Source organism: Anabas testudineus, chromosome 24, assembly GCF_900324465.2.
Source record: "Anabas testudineus chromosome 24, fAnaTes1.2, whole genome shotgun sequence".
NCBI lineage: Eukaryota > Metazoa > Chordata > Actinopteri > Anabantiformes > Anabantidae > Anabas > Anabas testudineus.
This window is the reverse complement of record NC_046632.1, coordinates 13,515,137-13,541,594: the sequence shown is the minus strand read 5'-3', so window position 1 is coordinate 13,541,594 and position 26,458 is coordinate 13,515,137. Positions and strand designations below refer to the sequence as shown.

Sequence of the window (26,458 nt, the reverse complement as noted above, 5' to 3'; positions counted from 1 at the left end):
CCCGCGTCAATCTTGTCCTTTCAGTTGTTCTGCAGGGTCAAGGTTTTATAATGTTTCTAACATTTTACCTGATATAAGAGAATTTCACAGGATTGAATGAAAACCAGATGTGTAACAGCTTCCTTTTGATCGAAGACAAAGGGACTGTCAGCTACTGAAGCTTTGGAGTGCACAGTGTGTGCATAACCAGCATTTACAACAAATAAAGGAGACATTTTGGAAACATGCTTCTTCACTTCCTTGTCCAGAGTTATGAGAAGGTTGATGCCGCTCAGGTATTTGCAGCTGGAGCAGCTTGTCTCCACTGTTTTTATTGGTTCGTCTAAGCTAATGTCAGGTAACTGTTCCAAACTGTTCCGTTAAAATTATTATTTTTATTATTATTAAATCAGGTAATTTACCATTAATTTAATGGTAATTTTAATTTTAGGAAGAGTTTTGACAAACACATACAATAACTGATAGATAACAGAATGAGGACATCAGTCAGATAATGTTTGTAACAATATTGAGTTTTTATTTAAATCCATCACGGCCTTCGTTGGTGTGTTTGATGTTGTCATCAGTCTGGTACAGCACACGTGAAGAGCCTTTAGAGCCAGAAGCACGTAGCTTCACACCTAGCAGAGAAAAATGTACCTGCCTTAGGAAAACCAACTCTGACACAGATGCTAGAGGGGAAAAAAAATAAAACACTTCCTGGAGTTATGTGGAGGTTTTTACTTCCAAATGATCAGTTCACCCAAACTGTGTCCTGAGGACAGGCTCATGAGGCAGCCAGGTAATTATGACGCCCCTGGGGCCACAATAAAAGTGTTGATGAGGGGGTAAAGAGCCAAACTGGTTTTTCATGTCTGGAGCTGCAACCCCCTGCGTAAATTTGAATTTGTTTTAGCTGGTGTCTCTTTCCATTTTACATCAGAATAATTTGAAATGTAGCTCTTAATTTAACCCTCTTTTATAAATGTTCTCATCTGAACATGTTTATGTTTCACAGGTGGGGAGGTGAACCAGTGGCCACCAGTAGTGATTTGGATTCAAAAACACTTGAAGCTGCTACTGGTTCTTTCTGACCTCTCTAAAAAAAAAAAAAAAACAGGTCATCTTGGTGTCTGGAACACAAATTTGTCTGCCTGAATGCTGCTCCCAACTAAGTGAAGTTCCCGCCTCAAGCATTCGGTGGCACAGACTAGTTTTCCTTGGCAAAGAAACAAGATGATGGCCCTGTTATGTCCTGACCTCTTTGCAGTTAGGAAAAAATAAACCATAATATCTCGCCATTTCTGTTATGTGTCATAATACGTTCAAAGTCTTTTTAAAATAACTCAGTAAATTCTTATTGAATTATGGTTGAATATATGAAACTCATGTAAGTTTTAGCTTAGCTAGTTTCTTAGCTCTGGAGTACTTGGTTCTGATTATAGGAATTAAGTCTAGGAAGGACAAGTTGAGGACTTGTGTGTAATATATGAAGTCTTGTACTCCAACAGAGTGACTTTTGGTAAAGTACCATGTACAGTGGATATGGGTGTACCAGACTGCAATCCATTCACAAGCATTCACACTGTGCACCTAACTGTGCTGTAGAGCAGCAGACATTGTACCTGTTTGGCAAAGAAAACATTCATTAAGATATGGTTTAAAAAAAAAAAACAATACAGTGACAGTACAGTGACATTTCTGTCTGAGCTGGGAAGGTTTTATACAGAATGAATTTGGTGGGATATGACTAATGTTTCTTATTCTGGCCTAGAGTTAAATAAGAAGACTAATACCACTGTTCACTGTATGTATACAAGACTACACAACCAGTAGACTTAGCTTAGCATGAAGTCTGGAAACAGGGTGAAACAGCTTAATCCAAACAGAAACCAAAGATGATAGAAAGAATGGTTGTATGGGGTGAAGTGGATTTTGTTGTTTAAACAGAGCCAGGTTAGCCGTTTCCTCCTGTTATTAGTCTTCTGGCATCAAGTTAATCTAACTGGCTACTGGCTGCAGCCTCATATTTCAAAACAAAAAGAGGAATCTTCTCACCTAAAGCTGAGAGAGAGCGCAAATCACTGCATTTCCCAAAATACCAGTGTTCCCCTTAAACCTAAAAATGTTACCATAATCCCAAATGTCCACCCCACTTCACTGGAGACCTTCTGTATAATTACAATAATTAGACATGAAAACCTGTTTTTTGTAAATTTTGGCATTTTGTGGTTCATGATTTTGTTGTACTTCAGCGAGGGAACCTGTAACCACCGATTGGCTGATACAGTTACACTTAAACGTGACTACTTCAACGTCAGACCAGTTTTACAAACATTAGCAAAACACTCTACAGCATAAAAAACAGGCCATTTTTAAAGACTCATCAAAGACGAGCAAAGTGCCTATAAGCATAACAAAATGACAAAATGGCAGCTGGTTTCCATGACATATCTGAGGCATTGTGGTGACCACTGAATTGAATTACTACCACTACTTAAACATGATCGGGCCAATGTATTTTAGTCGTCCGTTGAGGTCCTATCTCATTTTCAGACTTGTAAATCTGTGTCTGATCTCCCAAAGAGAGAGAGGTTCTGCGAAATGTTCCTTTCACATAGAAATGTACACATTAAAACACATTATTTAAAAAAAAAAAAAAAAAGTTCAATAAAATACTTCCCACCATCAGTGCTTCTTACGTATATGTACAAGAAGTTCAGTTTGTAACTGTAAAACGGAAAACAAAACGAGCACAGTGGCAGCCGCATTTTGCTACTTCTGCTCTCCCAGATCAGTCAACAGACTGCAGAGCCCGACAGCCGTCTGTCAGTGATCCAGTTACCGGTTGCTTAATTGTACTGCCTATACCGGGAGAGTTCCTATACACTGTGTACAACTGCCGTCATTCCTCGGCAGGCCGGTAAGAGGTGCAAATGACATCTGTAGTGGTTGATAATCGAGCATGACTGGAGAACTTAAAATAGGAGCAGTAACAGTAACAACCACTAAAAAGGCTTATTTCGTTGGCAGACGTCCCTTTCAGCATCAACTCTTTAAATTTTCAGCAGAGTTGTGGATTAGACCTCCAGCCAACAGCTTTTAAGGTTAACTTGTCTATTCCAGTCCCTGGGTAAAATCTTTTCCCAAACCATGCCTTGTGTGCATTTCCATGGCAATCCATCCATCCTGCACCGGGGGCTGCTGCTCTCTTTAAATATTCCTTTAATGTACTCTGCTTTCGGGTCTTTGCCGTCCCGCTCAGCCCCAAATGTTAGATGAACTTGAAGCACTTGGTTTTATCATGGGGTAAACGGGTCTTAAACAGAACAGAGTCTACACGAAACTGAGTGTACAGCAGTGGCATGTATCCATACACCTTGACAAAGAAGTTTATGCACTTGTGGCGCTCGTGGAAATGTGAGTCATCGTGTGAAAGGGCCTGAGGGCAACCAGGACAGCGGAAAGTCCAGCGTGATGTTACCTGAAACAGATAGAGACGCCTTTCATCAATTTGTGTTAATTGCTTTAAAATATATATAAAGCATTTTGTGCAGGTGGTACTTAACAGCAGCGTATTAGGAATTGACAACATTGATATTTATAATTTAATTTGGAATTAAAAGCGACTTCCAAATAAGGTACAACGCAAGCAAAATATGTAAGCCAAGGAGAAGAACTTTAAAGTAAAGTGCTCTAGGAGGAACTGTTTCCATTTCATAAGGTGTATGTGCAAGATGTTTTTTTCTGTTTTTAACATTTAAGTGCGAGTTCTGTTTTCGGCAGGTTTTTGAAAATTAGGAGTGCGGCTGCTGAGGTGGGTAGGCTGTGCTCTGAGGGGAAATAATAAATCAAAAGATAATAAATCAATCATTGACATCCTCAGTCAAAACTGTGCATTGCACTGTTCTAATCCTAAGCCTTAGTCTCAGTTGTTCAGCCATCTACATATCGATATTATTTAAGACCCCTTTTACCAGATTGCTATTTTAAAACAGGTCAAAAATGTAAATGTCAGTCTGGGGCAGCATTTAAACTAACCCATCAAGTCTAATTAGTGGGCTAACAATAAGGCTGCTGAATTCTATGAAAACTGCTATTTTAGCCAGAAAGCTTTGGTCTGCCTCTGCCTGGAACAGTTAACTGCAAAAGTGGCAACAGCCTTTACCAAACGTTGAATTAAGAAAAACCAAACAAACTTGAAGCTAGATGAAGCTGAAAAAAAACAAACATCCCTAAAACTAAGTTTGAATGTTGATAATACAGCACCGATGATGCATAAAAACATAGAGCAGAAGCAATTTATTTTCTGCTTTATTTGTCTTCCTAGGACTAAAAGAAATATAGTCTCTCATCATTTAGGACTCAACATTCAAACCTGCCCCAAATTCATTATTCAAAAGGCTTATTCCTTGCAGTGAATTGCTGTCATGCAACACACTCCATCAAAGCCGTCCTTAATTCCCTCTGAAACACCCCTGAATATTAACACCCCACTAAATCAAAAAGAACTTAAACTGAGGACTGCAATGGCATTTTTGTTCCAACAGCCTCCTTGGCTTGATTGCTATAATTATTTGTCTAGCCATAAATATGCTCTCCAGTAATAAATGTGCCTCCATGGTAGAATCCAGGGAAAAAAAAACAGCATTACACACCAATTCAATATTGTGTTTTTGATTTTCTATTTGTGTGGAATATTGGATGTGTCAGTTTGAGTAATGGCATGGCTAAGTGGGCAAAAATATAAATACACGGGGCCTAAGGCAGATACAAGGCAGCTTGCTGATGCTTAGCTGGACAAAAGTGAACTGCATGCTCCGTCTCTGACCTTGATGGGTGGTTTGCGGGTGATGTGAGACACCAGGAAGTTCATGGCGATGTCCTCACAGTTTATGTACTCGTCCACCATGTCCCTGATGGCCTGAGGCATCACGTAGGAGTACAGATAGGCGTAGTACTGCAAAAACACAAAGATATACGGACAAATGTAAACGATATAGCTATGATACAGCTAAGAGGTAGATCTGGTGGGATGAGGTAGGGTTTTTTTTTTTTTTTTGGAGAGTAGGAGTGTAAGATCTGACCTTATGGAAGAAGGCAGCTCCTGTCAGGACCATGGAGAGCTCACAGGAGTAGTTCGAGTTGTAGAGCCAGGACTGATGGTTGACGTCCCATGCATGATATCTCCCAGGGAAACCCACAATGCGATCTCTTGCCTCACGCCACACTCTGTGAAACACCACCAAACAGAACTGAGCATAATTTGCTCTGGACTGAACTGATGATTTTTAATAGTGGTTATTTGATGTTGTTGTAGCTTTAATGGTCTGTGCATATGCAATCTTTTCAAATCCATCTGTTTCAACTTGTCATGTATAAGCAATGTTACAACTATTTTTCTCTTGGGACCAATTAAGTACCCATTCCATTTCTTCTATTAGCATATGATCATTTGAGATATAATGTTTTAACCACATGTCACCCCTAGGCTCATATTTACTCTGTAGCTCAGTCATGGCAAGAAAATTGTAAAAAACTAAATTTCAAAGACAAACACAGACGCAGAAGATGCACAAAATCTCAAAGCGCAATCAGATGTCTCCAACGAGCTCATGTGAGACCACTTTAAAGCAGTCAGATACGGTGTAATCTCTCCTCTTTGCGAGAGTGGAGGAAACATTCCTGACTAATTCTTAAGGGAGCTGAGATAATTCATGACAAATGACCCCAGACACACAGTCACAGAGCCAGATTTTTGCTTGCCTGGACAAGCTGCTCCAGCACCAACTTGTAGACAGGTCTGGGGGAGGGAAGCGAAGGAAGCACAAAAATAACTTGGCAGTGTATTTGATCTTTTAATTGGTTTAAACATGGTCTTCATATTCAACATACCAAAGTACAGTATTAGCAAATGAATCATAGCTACAAGATGCTGACAGTGCCCCTTGATTTCCTCTACTTCCTCTACTAGTAGCTTCCTTCTGATTTTAACCTTTTTAAGTTAAACCTTCTTTCAGAATATCTGTTGATAAAAATTAATTTAGTGTAACTCTCTTTATTATTATCTTCCATATCAATTGGAGCTTGACTAACCAATATAGTGTATGGCAAAGTTTTGTGTAAAGCATCACACATTTTTCCGGGGCAACAGTGGCAGGAAATCTGTCACCAATCACTGACCTGAATCCAAACATGATCTCATCATGGCGCAGATGAGCATCATCATCAATCGACAAGATGGCTTCGGTTTCCACTGCGTCCCAGGGCAGGAAGCGGTTGTTGAGACTGTTTTTCTCTGTGCGAACAACCTGCAAGGGTGAGACAAGACATAGTTTGTAAAGAAACTGTACAAAAGGGGCATTTCAGAGTAGTAGTACTGCACTAAACTTTAGAACTGAGCATTTTGTACTTACTGCCTAAGCTATTTAAGAAGTATATGTTGTCCTGGTCTGTATGACGACATCTCAATGCAAAAAAACTATATGTTTAAACTAAGCAAGATTTACCAATATTTCAGACCTGTACTTTTAGGTTTTCATAAGATCTTTAGATACACATTATTTAGGTAGAACTACTACAACAAATAATTATTTTAATTATCAGTGAATCCAGCTTCAAACTTCCACATTTCCTTTTCAAAGAATCACTAAATTGCTTTAGTGACATCACTGAGGTGAAAATGTATGTAAAACTTTACCAATGTTGGAGCCACACAGATAAAAGACTAAACAAACACTGACAAATACAGAGCCCCAGTTCTTTAGTTCCCCTCTTGTAGTTATCCATTTGTCCACAGAGTCAATGTCTGAAACTAATGGTGTGAATATGAACTACATGAAAGTTTTATTTTTCAGGTTTAATTCAAAAGCTAAAATTTTATTATTCATGGACGTCAAACTTCTTCCCATCCTTTTGGTAAAGCTGCTGTGAATGTGGGTGGACTCCTGCAGTGAGGCACTGATTTAAACAGCTCAATGTAATGAACTTAAGCAAGCTGTGAACATTAAAACAGGTTAGTTTCTGTGCATTTTAGGCCGACAGGATAAGATGGACACTTACTAAAGAAAATATAATTTTTAAGAACATATGAAATTGAAGATTCTTCCCTAGGAGCACTCACCACGATGGGCAGGCCGATGTCGGGCCACAGCAGGTCATCTGAAGGAGGCTTCGGAGAGTTCCACACCACCACAACTTTGTTAAGATATGGCAGTCCATTCAACCTCTCCAGAGAGTTCATCAAGACCTCCTCCCTCTCATAAGTCAGCATGACCACAGTGAACTGTTCCCGGGGAACATTCCCTCCTAAAGCTGCCTGAAACTCTTTCCCCGAACCTCCAGTACCTCCACCTATAGGCCTGAAACCGGTTCCAGAGCCAAGGAATTTGGCTTCAGAGGGCAGCACAGGGTCAAGAGGAGTGTGAGGAAACAGATGGAAAGGCCCTGGGGCCCGGTTCCATGTCCTATAGGTATCTACAGCTGTGTATGTGAAGTTGCGGAGAAAGCGTGGAGAAGCGTACGGAGGTTCTGTTTCAACTGGACCTAAATCCAAATCACCATTATCAGCCAGGTTAGCATCAGTTCCTGCCAGCTTCCCAGCTTTGTGTGGAATCTCGTGGGCAGGCTCCTCTTTGATGGGTGCAGCAGGAACTTGGATGCTGGTCCTGATGCTGCCCAAGATGGTGTTAAGAACATTCTCTGAGGTGGAGAAGTAGGTCTCCCACAGAAAGCGGCCCTGCCGCCTCATAGCTAACATGTCACTATCTGATAAACTGCGCAGCAGGAAGTGTAACTCTGTGACACGAGGCTTGGGGACAATAATTGCAGCTTCAGTCCAGTGGATAAACTGGTGGTAAGGGAGTTTTGAGTGGTCTCCCAGTACAACCGGGATAGCTCCCACCTCTAGAGCCTCAAAAAGCCTCGTTCCACAGCCTGCTGAGGCCACCAGCTGTCCATCACCTGGAGCAATCACCAAGGCAAAAGTAGAAGTCTTAAGCACCTCCAGCCTGTCCTCTCTTTCTCCACAAAGAGCCCACTCAGTTGGCAAACTTGGCCTTGGGTTCTTACAGGTGAACTCCACAAGTACCTGATCCAAGTGACTGTCTTGCACTGCCTTTAAAGTGCCAATAATGCGGTCATCATAGTCAGCTGGTGGGTCTCCTTCCATTTCCTCCTCAAAAGACTGAGGTGGTGCTTCCTGTAAGCTGCTCCTCAGTGACTCCACCCTCTCCCCCTGGAAGGTGAAGAGGTACTTCCTCTTGACAGGAACTTGGGGGGGCACTTCCAAAAAGTTTGGTTCAGAAAGAGCATGAACTAGTGGGGACACAACCAAGTCAAAGCCCTCACGGTACTGCTGCTCTAAGAAGGTGGACTGAGCAACTGCTGCTCGTCCTGTGCTAACATTATACAGGAAGTTCTGTGTCATGGACTTTCTAGAGAGATGCACCAGTAAGTGATTGTGTCCGTCGGATCTCCAGTATGGTAATGCCTTCAGTTGTTTCTCTAGCTCTGAAGGAAATGGCAGTGAGGATGAGGAGGATTCTTGTAGTTCCCCAACCAGCACCAAATACAAACAGGCAATGCTCGGGTTATTGGTTATGTAAATGTTGCTCTTAACTGATGCTGCAAAAGCCTGCTTCACCAGTGGGTCAATATAGTCCCCCCATGGGTAGGAGCCTGTGTCATAGACATACACAGGAAACCCTGATGTAAGAGGGCAGCGCGCATAGTCGAAGCAGGAGCGCAGGCGGCAAGAACGTGCAGACTTGGGTGGAGGCAGTCCTGGATCCTCCTTGTCTGGCAGCAGCCTCACAGGCAATGACAGCTTGGGCTGGTTCTGGGCCATTAGTTCTTTATAGGAATGCTCTGTTTGGCTGATAACATTCTTCAGCTGCAGCAGATCCTGCTTGGCGCTGTCAATGCTGCGCTTGCAGGCCTCGATGCGCAGGTTGAGTCGAGCAATCTCCCCATTGAGCTCCTGCCTCTTGGCCTCCAGTTGCAGCAGCTCCTCACTGACGGACTCACGAATGCGGCAAAGGTCCTGCACATGTTTGGCCTCGCACAGTTCGCCGCCAGGTCGTGGTCCAAAGATACGCTTATCCGGACCCCCAGCTTCATCTATAGTAGTGAGGTAGTAATGGGCAATGAGTGGAAAGAAGACCAGGATGAAGAAGAGCATGAAACTAAGCCATGTGAGGCGCACACGCCGCAAAACCCATGGCTGGCCTCCAGCACCCACCCCAACCCCGTTTCTCTGCATTATTAACCGTCTCAGTCTGCTCCTTGCCCCACCAAGGAACCGTTATTAAGGGGATCAGCAGCAGCCATGATTGACCTTGTCTGCAAGGCAGTGGGATGGATACTAAATCATCAAAAGTTGGGTGTAGCTCTGTCCATCTGTAATGGTCATCTCGATCTGTCTTCAGGGTCCTGTGTGTATTGGCTAAGGATTCAGCCTCACCTGTACTCTAATATGTATTCTGATGTGTTATAGCCTACACAGCCTGCTGCCATTTCTACTGTTCTATTATCATCCAAATCTATGTTAGGAAACAGTCCCACGTTGAGGGAGGGGTGCCCCTTGATGGGTGATGCACAAATGGCATGACTCCTCACAGGGCAGTGAGATAGCTGGGTGGGCCGGTTCTTTCTATCTGAGATGTGCTCATTTTCTTGTCAGTAAATCCTCTAGAGCTTAAGTCTTTGAAAATGGCTGCTCCTTCTTCCTATTACAAGAACCTGAGAAACAGAACAAAAGTAGAAAGTACCAATGAGTGACATGGTTACACTGCAAAATCAAAACTATAAGAATATGTGAGCTTCATTGCAGGCAATTTCAAGTAGATTTTATGTAGTCAAATATATTTTTCATGCCTCACAACATGACCAAGTGCCACATTCTGTGAAATGTTAAAATATTTTTCTTCAATGTAAACATACAGACATATTAAATATGGCCCAGATTTTGGTCACTTTTATCTTTTGCATTAATAACGGCAGCCTAGTTTGTCATCACAGAGATGCAAGAGGGAAAGAATACAGGACCCTAAAGTAGGAGAACACATTAAAGTCTGTAATATTTATAGTCAGGCTTTCACAATAGGTTGCTGTACATGTTTCCTTGTAAAGCAATACTCTTTGCAGCTTATCTTTGTCACTGAATGCAGTGCATGACTGAGCAGTACATAAAAAAAGTAACTGTGCAGCAAAATACCAATGGGCATATTTTGTTTCTTTCAATTTCACCCATTTTAAAGTTGCACAGATTAGCACAAAATGGGGGGTGAGCCAACACCAACAGTACCTCCAGCAAATCTCATTAAAGGCCTTCTCCTGCATCCCAACCTCATCACTGACTCAACTTACTGAGCATCCCTGATAGCAGTCCATCTCTGAGAGTGATGCAGAATTATACTCACTGATGCAGAAGAGAAAAGGCCTCAAAGGAAATCAGCTGCACCTTTTGATGCAGTGTGTGCTGCCAGTTTTATTTCAAAGTTTCCAACATATCCTGAGGCTACTAGAAGTGAATTCTAGAACAAGCCATAATGGCTTATGGTTTATCATCAGATTAATATAAGAACAACCTTAAATACATCTTCCTCTTCAGCTCACTTTTACCTTGCATTAGAAACTGGAACATAAGAAAAATTGAGGAACTGCATTTTCAGTGAGCAAATGTTTCAAAAAGATGGCTCTGGGCTAAAATCAACAACACTAAAAAACGCAGTAGCTCATTTTATAACAGGCATAAACATCTCTGAGAGATTATAACATCATGGGCATTATCTAAATTTCAGCACAGATTGTTTCTCACCACGAGCAGCAGGCAATCTGCTTTCTGAGCTCACATTATAGCACAAGCCCTGAGGATGTCAACAGATAGGCCAAGTGCCAAACAGGCATTATCAAAGACATTACTAAAACCACAGCACTGAGAAGGTGCCTTGATAAAGCAGTGCAGTTCAGAGTAACACAGCTACAGAGACCAGAGGCAAAAAGGAACGCAGGTGCCGTTTACCTTTTACAGACATAGCAGCTCTTCTTGATAAAGATGTTACTCCCTGGCTTGGCAATGATTTTAAAATCCTGCGGTTCTTACCTTGTAATTACAACCTGGTTAGAACACAGTGTATACAGATACCATTTTTTTCTAAAAGTTAGCATTTCTGCCTGCAGCCTTCATGTGGCCAGCCTTTGTTATGTTTAGAGATTCTTATCTCTCTTGAAAAACAGCTGTTTCTGTGTATACACCTGTCAAACATACAACCGAGGAAAGGTACTGGCCAATTACAGGAGAGGCACGTGATTGCCTCTTGCCTTAAAGACTGACACCCTGCTGCTACTTGTCTCCGTGTAGCTGCATGTCTGAATGCACCTCAAACCTAAACATTAGACCAAGCTGTAAACCGCTGTTCCTGCTGAAGAAGATATTTCTTTATCCCAGACTACAGTTAAGACACCTTTCTCTACATGTTTTTTCCTTTCGTCACTTTAAATAAATTACTTTTCATTGATTTATCTACAATCAAATCTATTAATTTCATTATTAGTAGAGTTTATGTCTTTTTCAGAGTCAAAGGTTGTCTTGAAAACACAAATATATAATATAAGTTCGCTTTCACCCAGAAACAAACGTGAAATGTAAAAATAGAAAGTGTTGATTTTATTACAAATAATTCATGCAGTCAAATATGAAAATAGGTAATAATTGACAAATTGGCTATTTGTTTCAGAGAGGGCAGCATCACTGATAAATTGATGAATTAGATTTTAGGTTAATCAACACTATATAATATAAATATGTAATTTTTCAACCCTGGCAAATCATTTTATTACTTAAAAGAATATTAAAACTGTTTATTTCAGTTTGATTTAATGATTTCAGTTCTGGTTTCTGCTGTAGTATACTAGGGCTGTAACTTAACATTGTTAATCCGTTTTATTTTAATTCCATGCGCAATCCTTTTGTCTATAAAATGCCAAAACATAATGCAAACTGCCACATTAAATGTTCCCACTGCTGAAGGTAATCACATTTTGCCCAGTCAACAGTGTTAAACCCAAACCTGTCGAGCAATTAAATTACATTTCCATCTAAAATCATGGTAAACTTTGTCAACTAGCATGTATTATCCAGCAGCACTAACCTTCTGCATTTACAAGCCATCACATTTCCAGTAGTACCAGTATCACTCACCAGTAGCTCATTTGAATTTTCTGAGTGACAGTTTTAGTATCAGTTACTGAGAAACAGTACGCATTAGACACAGAAGTGAAAGTATAGCATTAACTACAAACATGCAGTCACAGCCAAATGAGGAGCAACAGAGCCACACGTTAACTTTAAACACGGTGTTCTGGTCCAATAAAATCACTATAGGCCAGTGATTTGTAGTTAGGAAGATACATGTACAGTAAAACCTCTATGGACATATGGCCCTTTGAACGCTGACCTCCATCCTGCTGCTCAGTGATGTGCCTGAGGTGCAGAGTGACCGAGGGGCAACTATCAAAACAGTCTGATTAATTTCTGCATGACTGCCAGTGTCAGAGGGGTAATGGCAGACAGATGTTGGCAAATGCTGCTTCAAGGCCTAATCTGGAGCCAAAAACATTCTGGTTGAAAGCTCAGAAGCTCAGCCTGTCTCTCACACACACTCACACACACTCACACACACTCACACACACTCACACACACTCACACACACTCACACTCACACACACTCACACACACTCACACACACTCACACACACACACACTCACAGAAACTAAATCTCAATCACTTCAGTTGTAGCTTTCTAATCTGCAGAATGTCTACTCTCAGCTATAGTCAGCTTAATCTGGCTGCTGTCTGCATGGAAAACATCGATTGCTTTGGACTTACTTTGTGGGGATCAATGATAATGCCACCACTGCCTACTACTGAGCTGTGAGGCCTTGCCTTCGCCTTATAAACAGTCTGCAGTTACATTATCAGATGACGCCAATGGGCAACAGTCACTTCATAGCTAATTTTTTTTGCAATAAACAATATAATTTGATATGGCAACTAATTCCTCACAGATAACAGTTGACTTATCTGAGTATAAATATTCAATGACTCACATGTTCAATAAGCACAAATTTAATACACAATCCAACCCCCCCTACAAAGCCAAAATACTGCAACACTTTTAAATGAGGTAGTCTGTTGTTTTCTCAGGGGAGAGAAGAAGCTGAAGCACAGCCGCCTCTCTAATGACCCAGATAAAAAAAAACTTTTTGCTCCACATGGTGAGCACAGAGCAAGCAACAACTTAGTCAGCAAATTAAGTCATCTCTATGAATAACTTAGACTGCATTAGTGTGTTAATTTAATTTAGAATGGAGACTTTAATGTCAATCAAAAACAAACTCTTAGCTCAAGCCAAGTCAAAAGTGAAAGAATTTACAGTAATGTCTGCAGCTTCTCACTATGCGGAGATTAATCCCAAGCAGGTCTGGGCAAAATCGAAAAGCAAAGGATCTGATTTCTTATACCAATGTGACATTTTAGGTTTACCTTTCCTCTACCATTTTCATGCTGGCATTAAGAGGTACTGAGTGTAGATTAATGAACAGAAAAAAAAGTAGTAACAAGCTGCAACATAACAATGCAAACCTACTTTCTGAATGCACTGCATCTCTACATTAAGTCAAAATAATATCTGCAGCAGACGCTGAGTTGAATGAAGAAGTGAAGATGCTGCTTTCACGTCTGCAGACATTTGAGGGCAAGAACTTGTATAAATGTTTGAACAGTCTCGCTTCACACTGGCAGAGCTTTCTGAGACGGTCCTGAAATTCCTTTATGGAAGAACAGGGAGCACAGACAGAATGGACATCCAACTGCAACAGGTTTTCATTAGACCACAACCTAGTTAAATCATTAATACGGTCACATGTGGGACAGACAGGGAAAGGCAGTTGCACACATTCTTGAATGTAAGGGTGTTTGGCACTTTCTTTTACAAGTCGACGAGGCGTCTCAATGAGCTACATGTCATCATGCTAATATTCTTGCAATAAAAATGCCACCATGGTATCTACACCAGGAAGTAAGGTGTTCATTTGTTTGTATGCGTTTATGTTTAGATCTTAGTTTGGCGCATTTGCTAATTTGCACGATACACAGTATATGTACATACATACAAGTACATACATACTGATGCAAAACAGATTTAGGTTTTTGTGTTACTAACTGTAACATTGGGGAGGATTATATTACACTTTTTTTTTTAAATCTAATTTAAGGAAAACTGTGCTAGTATAAAACCACATCGCCATATGCTTACAATCTGCCACAAACCTTTGTATGCATACTGTTAACTGAAACTCGACTGTATATTTGCCAATGGAAACAGTACCACAAACCATAATGTCACAATACTCAAAGGTATTGATATTTTCTTATGTCTTTTATGGAAACATGGTTACCTTTGCAGACGTTCGGTCATAAACAAAGCAGGCCAAATAGATAAACTAATATCTTGACCTTTATAGTCAGGAGCTTATTCATTGTGAGGCCAGTATTAGTGTCTTTAGTGTATTAAATTCTATAGCAATCCATCCAATGGTTGTCAAAATATCTGAAGAATATCTGCTTCCTTAAGACTTTTTACTTTACTGCAGTAGATTATGCTGCTATCCTTCTGACAATGGTGTGTACTGGGACTCCAGGTTGCCCTGATGTATTTCTCCCCTTAAGGGGTTTTGGCTCATTGTGCTTGCAGACTACCCTTATCATAATTAATTGTGATTTCATGAAGAAGATCAAGGTAGGGCATTCCCTGTGGAGGTGAGCTGCAGGGGAACAGCTGTTGTAGCCATGGATCACAGCTCATCTGCAAACGGATGACTGAACCATCTTAAGGACCTTTTCTACTGGTAAGAAAAATGTAAGACTTTAGATATAAGGATTTCAATGTTCCTCTTCTTGGGTACTTTATTTGGTTAAACAACGATTTAATCACTTTATTTTCTTATTAGTGTAGAGGTTCTATTACTGGTGTGTGCTCTTTAATATTACATAGATTTAATAATTGATTAGTGGGTATAAAGAGTGATTCAAATGTGGCTGTGAAATTTTGGTCAGTGTGTAATTAAAGCTTTTGACTAATTCATGTCTGTCTGTGTGACTGACCTTCAGGAAGACCAAGGTGTGAGCAATACACAGTAAGAAACTCTTTGCCTGTCTAGAACCGTGAAGGACTGGGATGGGATTATTATGACAAATAAGACCAACTAAAACATATTTACTGTCCTGAGCAACCAAACAAGCAGCTCATATGCTTTGGACTTGTCACAATAGGATGCCAACATATGTTATCAAAGCCAGAAGCAATACTTCTAAAGTTCCTGAAAAAGCAGAGATATACTGTAGGTATGCATGACGTAACAACATGGTTCTATGGTGGTTCTCTAGCATGTGGAAAAGCAAACCACTTCTTAGAAAGTTTATGGGTTAACCAACTCTGAATTGCACTCACTGAGAAATAACACCTAATCAGATAAGTGATATCAGACACTTGCATAAACCTTTGTTCTGAAACCTGGATATGTTCATTAGAGTTTCTGACTACAATAATTTGTAGTTGTATATCATTAGATGCAGCACTAGTTAGACAGTTAAAAAATGTGAACAATGATAAACAATGTAATGAAAAACAAAGTTAATTTGGAAATCTGGGACTAGCAATGCAGAAACAAACTGAATTGTAGCTCTTGTCTTATGTTGACGGGCATCAGATGGAGATACCCAATCCAGCAGAGCATTAAATCCAACAGAGTCCAGAAAGCACGGCTGAGGTGCTCAGTCAGTGCAGAAACGCCAGAGATAGGCTGGATGTGGAGGAGTGCGCAATGATGCAGACAACTAGAAAATCTACCAGAACCTTATATACAAGGATATAAATGTTAAATACATTGTTATACTGTATCTTTAGTTATTAGAAAACATAGAACAAAAAAAAACATGAGACTCCTTTGCTGCTGATGTCAGATTCTAGTAATTGTCAACATGGACAGGATCTTCTATTATTTCATATTTTTATATAAATATACTGTATATCTTTTTTGTAAATATTCTGTAAGTTTATTTAAGAAACAGTTTTGGGGAAAAAATATCCATATAAAAAGTTAATCAAATCACTTCACATTGTTGCAATAACCAATTCTACCACACAGCAGTGCCACTCAATTATTAATCAGTACCACTGTCCACAAAGGTTTATTAGCTTCTACACCATAAATGAAGAGAAAAGAAAAATCAGGTTAACACTTATTGTCATGCAATCTAAAACCTGCTGTGGTTTAATAAAAATAAAATGCCATACAGGCCTAATAAAGAGGTTTTAAAGACACTTTTAATAACAACACTATCAGCACTGACAACTTTCCTGTTCCTTCCATCATCCAATAATGCTGGAGAGATGACAACGAGGCCGTTACGATCATCAGGAGTACTGCTGCGGTGCAGGAGCAATTACGGTCAACCTCCATGAGGATCACCTCCTACTCAGTACAAAATTTATGAGTGTGTTGACCTTCATCTCTCAGTGTGAGAAAAAGTGAGAGAGACAAAGACAAGGAAGACAAAGGGGATAGGGAAAGAGAGGAATGAGTTCCTAATGACAGATGGGCCTAGGTGCCTTCCACCCTTCAAAACTCTTGCAATAGGACAAAGAGAACAAATAAAAGAAACTTAAAGGACGTGTCCAGGTTGCACGTTTAGATTTTAGGAGATAATCAAACAGATAATATTAAGATTTCTCAGTCAAGTACTCTTGCAACTTCACTGTACACATCAACTGGTCAGTAAACTAGTTCAGCGATGAGTCTGTGTTAGCAAGGGCTAAGAAACTGACAAATAACATGCATCACACTGGCTTTGTAACGAGTGCTAATCTGTCACCGAAGCCTTGGCTGTAAAACTGCCGTGGCATGAGTTGCCCCATGAGGAGAGACCTTCGCTTTGCTGGTGAGAACCGAGTGTGACAGCCAATTAGAGTCAGGCACACAGCACACAACAGCTCGCACATTTTTCTAATGAGCTTTAACTTCTAAAAACGTCTAAAGAGATCTCCTACATTTTTAATTTTTACCTGACTTTTGTTGCCAGTCGCTCACACAGTCGGCATAAAATTAATAATGTATGATTCAGTTTGGTTAGATCAGTTTTTTTTTGCTCCTTCCTAATGACAAAGGACAGAGGTAACTGAAAATGTGCAGCCATTTCTAACCATTTCCTTTAATTATGTCTCCACTGGTTTCAATTTTAAAAATTGACTCTTGAAAAAAAAACTTGGACTGAATCTTTCTGCACCAAACTGAAGTCAAAATGTGTCTTTTTAATGTTTACTTGTTCCACAAGGACATGACAGAGAAGTAACTGAGAAAAAAGACGAATCTACAGCGCTGAAATACAGATGCATGAGCTGAGGCGTCTAGTGAGTGGACTTGAGGCGAGATGCTAACTAATTCTTGTTGATGTGGTATGAAATGCAGCATTTGGTCATTTTCTTGGCTTTGCCTCCTCCTGTACACTCTGGTCATAAATTTAACTTTTCACATTTTACTTACTTATGACCTGGACTCTGGGCTCTGCCATGGTGCAGAGTTAAGTCTTTGTGTGAAGACTATATTTTTTATCTCTTTACCACTGCCACTACATTGTGGACCTAAATAGACATAAAGTCAATATAAACCCGTTTTTAAATTGTTTTTACTTCATTAATCAGTGCAAAACAATAAAGAAAAGTATGACAGGCAGCAAAGAGTAAGTGAAAGGAGAAACCATTATTAACAGGCTTCAGTAATTTTCACAAGAGCACATATTGTTCTTGAGTCATGTTTGCTTTCTGGTCCTAGCTTTCTTGATTAGAGCTCATGAGCTTCCTGAATTAATCAGAGGAGCTGGTATAGTATTCTGATCAGGGAAATCATTACACAACTGTATCATCTCTGATGATATTAAAGTTGTTCACAGCCTAAGATAAAGGTTTCAATAACATTTGCAAACACACAGTTTATTATCCAAGGTTTCAATTTGTTCCTCAAAAGTCCAGACAAGGGCCATGGTTAATTAAACAGGTTAAGTTAAACTACAGTATATATCTGAACAACGGTTAAGTCTCAAAAATATTGGAAAAAATGGAAGCTGCACACTATAATTCTCCCAAAGTCTAAAGTAACAGTTTTCAGTTCAAACTTAAAAAAACACTTTTGGGAAACCAAAGCTTCTCATCTACTGTATGTGTTGTAACACATCATGTCCCTGTCCCATGTGACCCAACTATAATGTTAAGTCCCGTCTCCAAAGGGAATTTCTGTGCCTGCAACTGGTATCTGACTCATTCATTACCAAAAATCTAATTATAGACTGCCACATGATACACATTTAACCGTTTGTGTCTGTGTAATTACTTGGAGCAGAAATGAAAGGAGACATAAAAGTCTCAGGCCTGCCCGCCCTGGCACAAGCAAGTAAATCGTCACTTAAGACAGAAACTAAACCCTGATTCAGAATGAATACAGATGGATACTCGTTCTGTGTACAGATACTCAGTGGGTCATATCACAGTAAGATATCACCTACATTTATTTTAATCATTTATACTTAATGCTTTTTATTTAATGCCTTCACTATTATATAATGCAGATAACAGTTAAAAGCAGTACAAATATTTTTTTATTCTTTTATTTTTCCTTTTTGTGTTGTGTTTTAATTATCTACAATATCCCAATTTCCCTTGTGGATCAGTGGCTCTTTCCATAAACATTATGGATTTCACCAGAGCAAATGAGACAGGTGGTCTGGATTTAGACAACAGGTACATATAAAACAGGTCCCGCTACAGCTGCACAGAGTTGCATTAAATTTCTCTCATTAATCAAGAGCGCAGGATGTTTCACAATCCGAAATGTCATCATTTTGAAGGGCAGGAACAACCTTAATTAGTCGCTTGGGCTATAATCATGCTTTTTTTTTTTTTTTATCTGTAGCAATGTGAATGCAGACCTCACAACTACAAGAGCTTTAACAGCTCAGTGTTATAACATTTAGTCGACAGGAAGATGAATAAGAGCAGAAAAATTAAGTCTTTTTGTATTTTAAAGAAGAAGCTACCTCACTGATTGAATACATCACATTCACTGCAACAGAAGAGCTCGTGTCTCGAGCTTCTTTCTTTCCCTCACTGAAGAAGCATCAAAGTTAAAGTGGAGTGATTTGCACCATGGCACATTGTCCGGCAAATTGTGACTCTCTTTGAGCACACAGAGTACATTTTAGGAACTGCACACAGGCGTGGAAGATGGATTCAATGACTGAAACCGAATTCCTCATGCGATTCTGAGTCAATTGTTCAATTTCTGAAGCTTGTGCTGCATTTATCAGCTTAAATGCATTAGTAATGGGTGATAAATACAGGACATCGTGAGCCATAATTTATGTAATACTGTGTATTACAAATTAAGACATTATCATTACTACTGCACCGTTTTCAGTTGTTTATTGCATCATCTATTTATTTCATGCATTATTGAAAATTAGCCAGTGCGGTCTGGTACTGCTTAGCACCAGTGCTGCAGTATGGGAACAATGTAAGCTGGCCCAGATTTATAACAGTGCAGAGAATAAATCACTGATGAAAATTACATATGGAAAAAATAAAACTACTAGAAATGCAAAGTTCACAGATCAAGTTGTCATAGTATCTTACGACTAAACCTTTGTCTAAAAAGTTGAATGTACTATATAAATGGATGACTGAGCATCTGAAGACAAATTGTAAAGCTGTTAAAGACGTACACTTTGCTCAACTTTTCAGGTCTTGGTGCTGTGAAATTAAATAGATAATATGAAAATAAATAAGAATGCTAAAAGAAACAGTAAAAACATACAGATTTTCTGATTCTCAAAAAATATTTGCAATGGTTCCACACTGTTCCATTTATTCGTGTCACAAAAACCTTTCACGGCATATTTTTACTTCAAATATTAGGTTTCACACTGTAGCTTTAAATTGTCGTTTGATAAGGGAATAGGAAGACGCACAGATTGAACAGAGAGATATTATCTGCAATCACTTTGATCACTAACCTTCCAAGACATTCTCATAGTTCTCTTTTCACCACAACAATACCTTTATATGAATGAACCCACCAGTACAAGATCCTTTCATGTCATGCACCCATGACTATGAATGCATTAGGCCACTGGAGACAAATATAACCTACATTATCCCGGGCATCCCCATGTGGCGGTGCACACCTGTCTGCATTTGACAGAGATTAACAATGGTGGTGACAGTGAAACCCTTAGTAACAAAAGCTACTGTTGTCTCCACAATTACAACGTTAAACTTTTTCTCAGTATACAGTAACACCTACAGATATCACCAGAAGTAGATTCTAAACAAGAACTTGTTGGGCCTTTCCCCTCCATCTGCCCTCAAGAAGCTGCGAACAGACGTGCACTCTGAACAGTCTGCGAATGAAAAGTATGACTCCAAATATTTGCTTCGACAACTGAGTCGAACTGGGAGGTCTCTGCCAATTCCCTCTCCTAGCACCAACACCATTTGGTGCCAGTGCTGCAATATCAACATTTTGCATAAATCCATAAATAGGACTGGTTTGTTACCCACGACGATAATCACATAGAAAGAGAGAAAAATGTCTGGCTAACACTCAAGAGTGATTTAATTCCACTGTGTACTGCCCTCATTCCTTAAATAAGTCAATTTAAGCCACAATAAGCTTCATGTGTTGTTTTATATTTTGATTCATAAATGTTTATATAGTAGTTTGGCAAAGTTAAGATCCTGTCTGGTACTTGTCTGTTTAAAAGGTCTTTGTTTAAGTGGTTAAATTAATACAGCATGCTATTCGTCACATCAGGGACCGGCTGTATGTGATTAATAGTGCCCCATGTGTGCTCCTTGTGTGTACAGTATGTTACCTTCTTCAGGCCTGTGAAATGAAGGCTTTTATTAATCGTTAGCTGCCTCCAGGTTGAACAAAGAAAGAAGAGTAATGAATCCAATTTGTATCTATTAATGGGACAGTTGTGCTTCTGTCTCTGCCTTCATCCTTCGTGTCCCTTTCATTTTCGGCTTCGGCAGGTTTGGATAAATACAGTCAACCATCAAAGTGAAAGTCAGCCACACATACGTAAACAAACCAGTGCTTGTAGATAAATCCCTAAAGGTCAGCACAATGTCTGTTCCAGGCGGCTCACACTCAGGAACAAGTATTTCAAGTTATTCATGGAAATATGGAGTTTATGTGTAAGGTTGTAAGAGGCGCACGCTAAATGCCCTGATATGTTTTATGCAAGTTCCAGTTTCCTCAAAACTCCACAAGGCAGGTGGTGAGTGCAAAGTTTATACAACCCATTGATCCAGCGTCATATTTGAGAAGCTGAAGCTTCATTTATGACCTTAACAAGTGAAAAAAGTATGTAGGATTATCCAAACTGTTGATAATTAATTCAAAAATTATGTCTATCAACAAATTGACCATTACAAAATCTCATCCATGGTAAAAAAAACCTGGCTTTCCCCTGCAAATATTTCACAGAGAAAACAGTTAGCGGGCAACTCGGCGAAATTGACACACAAGCCCTGAAATCCTGCCCTCCTAACAAATAAATCCTCTTGTTATCTTGCCATAGCAGTGGCTGCAGCCCCACTTGCTGTGTCCTCCGGAGAGCTCTCCCTCTCCCCCCTCCTGAGCGGGCTGGCATAGACAATAGCAGATTGACTCAGCCCGACAACAGCTGCCAGAACCCTGCAAGCCTCGTCCTCCAGACACTGATGGATTGTGGTAGGGGAGCCAGGGTGATTAGCCCCTGACATGGAAGAATTATTGCAGTATTGCACCCCAAAAGAGACTGCACCTGAGCGTCAACGTAGGGCTCTCACACTACTTTAAGTCATGCTGTTGGAGCCTGCTTAGTCTTCCCAAAGCGTTGGGCTTGAACTCGAAAAAAGAAAAAGCTTAAAAAAAAGGACTGACAATCAAATAACCATTCTTGCCTCGCAACAAAGCGTTTATTTTTAACAGCTTCAGTCACATATGGCACTTACCTTGAGTCTGACAGTGATATACACTAACTAAGGCCCACTGCAGGTAGAAAAGTGGTGCTTCTATTTAAGGAAATTTTGCTGCTCAGGAAAATGAATTGGCTGAAAAATCCTATTGCTCGACTAGCAGGCATGGCACTGAGAACTGCTGTTTGCTTACTCTGCCAAAAGTAAAACTAGTCCTGCAATCTCTCTTTCTCCAGCATTTACCCTTCTCTCGCATAGCTACAAGCTGCTGCATCTGTTCTAGTTAAACAAACATCCTGCTGTTATTTGATAAACATACAGAACAAGTTATCCTAGGTTAAAGTAGCCTTACTTATCCTGCCTCTTCAAGCAGATGTTCATCAGAGTAGAAGAAGGACTCGCTTCTTCATACCAACAACACTCTGCTATTCAAGTAGACCTCCACACTCTCTTTGTTTGAGAAGGAGTGGATCCATTTGGCAATTCATCGAGACCTTCGTTACAAGGACACGGCAATTAATGCCAAACAGCACAGCCAAATTCTCACACTCTGGCCTTGACTGAAATAGCAAATCAGGGCTGCACTTAGCTAATTAATCGTTAAAGTTGTGGTATGTTGAAACAACAACTCCAGCTCCTAATCATGCATACTATCTGGTTTCATCTGTCTTCTGTGATTGAATATCTTTGTGTTTTTTACCATTTGCCATTTTGGCAAAATGAGACATCTCCGCGTTTAATCTTGGACGTGAGGAAGCTGTGATGGACGCTTTTTTTCCTCTTCTTGCATATTTTATAGATTTTATGACTAATCCATTTTAAATTTAAAAAGTAATGAACAGATAAAATGGTTGTATGCTGCACAACCCAACAACAAATTCCAGCTGGAAGACTCTTAACATAACCTGTGTTTGATTCTAACAAGAAAAAGCAGGGACCTCTATGACAAAATACATTCAGAGTGAGTTTAGCTGTGCTTTAAAGCACAGATTGAATAAAAAGAAGGTTGTTTGAACATCCCTGACCTGTTGGTTTACATCATGGAAGCCAACCACAGAAATTCAACGTGGCGAGAGTTCAAATAGGTGACATATTTCTCACTCAAAAAAAAAAAAAAAAAGAAGCAGTGCACATCTCTTTTTTAGAAATACTTAGACTACAGCTCAAAAGAAGGTATTACAGAAGTTATTCCAGTGGTCAGTAAAAAAAAAAAAGTACAGGATAACACTGATTTCCAGGGGGCACTGGTGTCTCCAAATGAAAAGAAGAGGCACAGTTTCTGAATCTGAACTCAGTATTGAATTTGCTTATTTGCTTTACTCTGAGCCCTTTCAGTGCCGTTTATGTTTACGGCTCAACTTAGAAGACTCAGAAAAATCAGTAGGTTGAGAAGACAGTTGAGTGGCAGCATAATTAATGTTCACAACCTGCAACTACAGCCTGAAAATGAGATAAGACTTGAACCTCAAAGAAATGTTGGTGCCAAAGATGCTCAGTACGCAGAGCAGCAGTAAATCTTGATTAAATGTTTATTTACATGTTAACAGTCTACCTGTATTTTCTGATTAGTGGTTTATCCACTGAAGAAATGTGAGACACTGCTGAAATTTCACTGGACAAAGAAACTGTTCAATGCTGTTTCATGATCAATGTCAAGGTACTTTTATCTTGTAGTTTTATTCTCAGAACCAATTTTTAAAATCTCATATATATATATATATTTATTTATTTATTTTATTTTATTTATTTTTTCATGTGAGGAGATACTGCTGTGACACATTTACATGCTTCCTGCAGAGCAAGCAAAGCGTGACAGTTTCATGTTATAAAAAGAACTATCTCGTGCACAAAGGCACAAGATGGTTTTGAAAATCACAAGGTGCACGCTAGCCCTGCAAACCAGCTTAAATTACATAACTGCAGAGATATCCAGGCACGCCACCTTTAGCTGGCATGAAGTGGACTTTATTCTGCAAGAGCATATGTTCAGAGATACATTAGTATGGTAAAATAAAATTTAAAGGAGCATTTATTTGTACTTGATGTTACAAATGCTATGTGGAAAACAGCAGTACAGGGCAATAAAATAAAATACATATTTTAATAATAATAATGAACTTCATTGTTCCCCTTGGTGAAATTCTTGTTTGGACAGTTACTGTAGATGACGGCACTGTGTGGTTTCAGTGTCTTGTCCAAGGACACTTGACGTATAGCCAGGAGGAACCAGGAATCGAACCACTAAGCCTGGGGTTTATAGATGACTGCTCTACCATCTGAGGTAACTGCCGGCCCATTTTGCCATAATTTAGCATTGTATTGATGAATAAATACAGTATGTGAGCACAGCTAAAACTGAAAGTAATTCAAAGACAGGTATTTATTTAATTGCCATTATAGAAATAAAAAAAATTGTATTGAATCAAACTGTATTGAGCATAGTGATGTATGAAAATATCAATATCCTACATTCAAAGTAGTATGGCACTAACTGGGTGACAGACAAACGGACAAAAATAAAAATAAAAAAATACAATCTATATCTTTGTTATATATATATATATATATATATATATATATATATATATATATATATATATATATATATATATATATATATATATATATATATAATATCCAACAACATTTCTAACAAAGAAAACTGGTTTGGAAGTGAACAAAGAACATACAAATGAAACCAAGGGAAATCTGAACTCTGCAACATTTGCACTTCATGCTGCCTTTATACATCAGGTGAATATTGTGTATTTCACGCAACCAAACCCCTGCAATCCTATTTTAGTTTTCTCTGCATCATCACATTTAGGACGCTGCATATGCTCAGCAACTTTGTTTTCCCACCACGGTTCTGACTAAGAGAGGCATAAAATATAGCAGGTACCTAAACGATGAAATCAGTTTCACAGCTTCAACTCATTAACTATGATTTAATAACTGATTTGAATTTAGTTTTGTCAGCTAAAATGCCTTTACGTAAAGGTTCACTCCGAACTTTGAAGATGCTTGCAATGCCTTACAGCTACGAATAAACTGACCACAAAGTTGTGGGCCTACAGTTGTGGGCTGTTATTAAGCAATCAACTCTTGGCTCAAATCCGACGAAAACTGATTTACTGGTTGATCTAACTTGTTTTAAAAGCACTGCCCCTGGCAGTAACCTCGGCGTTCACACAAACATGCTATGCCTTGTCTTAAGAGTGGCTACTGACCAAATTGCAAGTGGCTGGTTCATTTGCTCAACTCATACTACACTCAGACGTCTGGATGCTATGTATACATGACTAACCAATGCCATCTAGTACAACAGATCTGCAATAAGGGTAGGTTGCAATGGTCCAATTACAGTATATACCATGACTGCTGATTTCACCATATAGCAAGCCGGCTCTGAATAAAAAAGCAAATAAATCACTACTTTCACCTTGCTTGAGGGCAAAGGTACAGTACATGAAGGTATAGTAGATGACTCACAGAGCAAGATGTCAAAAGTGCTATTAATTGAAAGGAATATAAGAACAGTAGCCCTTTTTGACACATCCCACAGAACTTCTATTTACAAATTGTTTGTTTTACAACTCGACTGTCAGTCGCGATAGCTGTAACATAGGCTTCAGTGCTTCCTTAAGGACATCATAACCTGCACGGTACGGAAACTATGGGTCCTACATTGGGAAGACGATCGTTCTGCTTTTCATAATAACTAATAATTGTCATGTCAATAAGTATGCGTACCTCGCCGTTAAATCGACGCTTTTCTAAATGAGATTCGGCGTCACATTCAACTCGTGCTGTACGAGTTTGACATTTCGAGGTTGTATGTGTGGCCAACCCAAATACTGAAATCTGTTCACACAGAGCACACACAGGTTTTTTGGTCAGACCTGACAGCGTTTTCGAGCCTACATCACGGCAAAGCACCGACTCCACCGGCGCGTTGACGTGTGCTTTCAGATGAAAGCGAAGCAGCCTCACGACTTACAACCGCTCCAGAAAACGACTCAAAGTCTGTATAAAACTACCCTTAACATATACACCATTTATAAAAACTGTATGTAAATACAACAAGAACGACAGTACGTGACACAAGGCCATTGTTTTAGATGGACGGTTTGCGGGAGAAACCCACAAGGGGCCATGTCTCATCTGGTCAATTAGCTAGCCTGCTAACCAGCAGTGGTCACAATAAAATGCATTTGCTCCGACCACACTGGCGGAGCAATGTTAGCTTCAGGAGCTACTCACCCCCCGACTGAAGAGCTCCGGGTGTCCTAAAATATGAGTCTCGTCAAGCCGTAAACATGTCGCTGTGCTGGGCTGCTACGACCAGCCTGCGGTGCTGCTGCGTTTTCAGCTCACAGCAACATTAAAAGCTGCATTG

General features: G+C 39.7%; 1 protein-coding gene across 1 annotated transcript; it reads right to left on the bottom strand.

The window, feature by feature from the left end:
- Window positions 1–491: 491 nt before the first annotated feature.
- On the bottom strand, window positions 492–26,458 carry extl3 (exostosin-like glycosyltransferase 3). The gene is made up of 6 exons (XM_026341513.1): window positions 26,323–26,458; window positions 7,103–9,720; window positions 6,163–6,290; window positions 5,067–5,211; window positions 4,811–4,939; window positions 492–3,463 (listed from the first exon to the last, which is right to left on the bottom strand). The coding sequence occupies exons 2-6, from the start codon at window positions 9,239–9,241 to the stop codon at window positions 3,254–3,256; spliced, it is 2,751 nt and encodes a 916-aa protein (XP_026197298.1). The 5' UTR covers window positions 9,242–9,720; window positions 26,323–26,458; the 3' UTR covers window positions 492–3,253.

Excerpts from the sequence above, each read along its gene's own strand:
- extl3 (XM_026341513.1), bottom strand. The coding sequence starts at position 9,241 with ATGCAGAGAAACGGGGTTGGGGTGGGTGCTGGAGGCCAGCCATGGGTT. Across the intron at positions 5,212-6,162 it reads GAGATCATGTTTGGATTCAG|AGTGTGGCGTGAGGCAAGAG; the intron begins GTCAGTGATTGG and ends GGTGTTTCACAG. Across the intron at positions 4,940-5,066 it reads GAGCTGCCTTCTTCCATAAG|TACTACGCCTATCTGTACTC; the intron begins GTCAGATCTTAC and ends GTGTTTTTGCAG.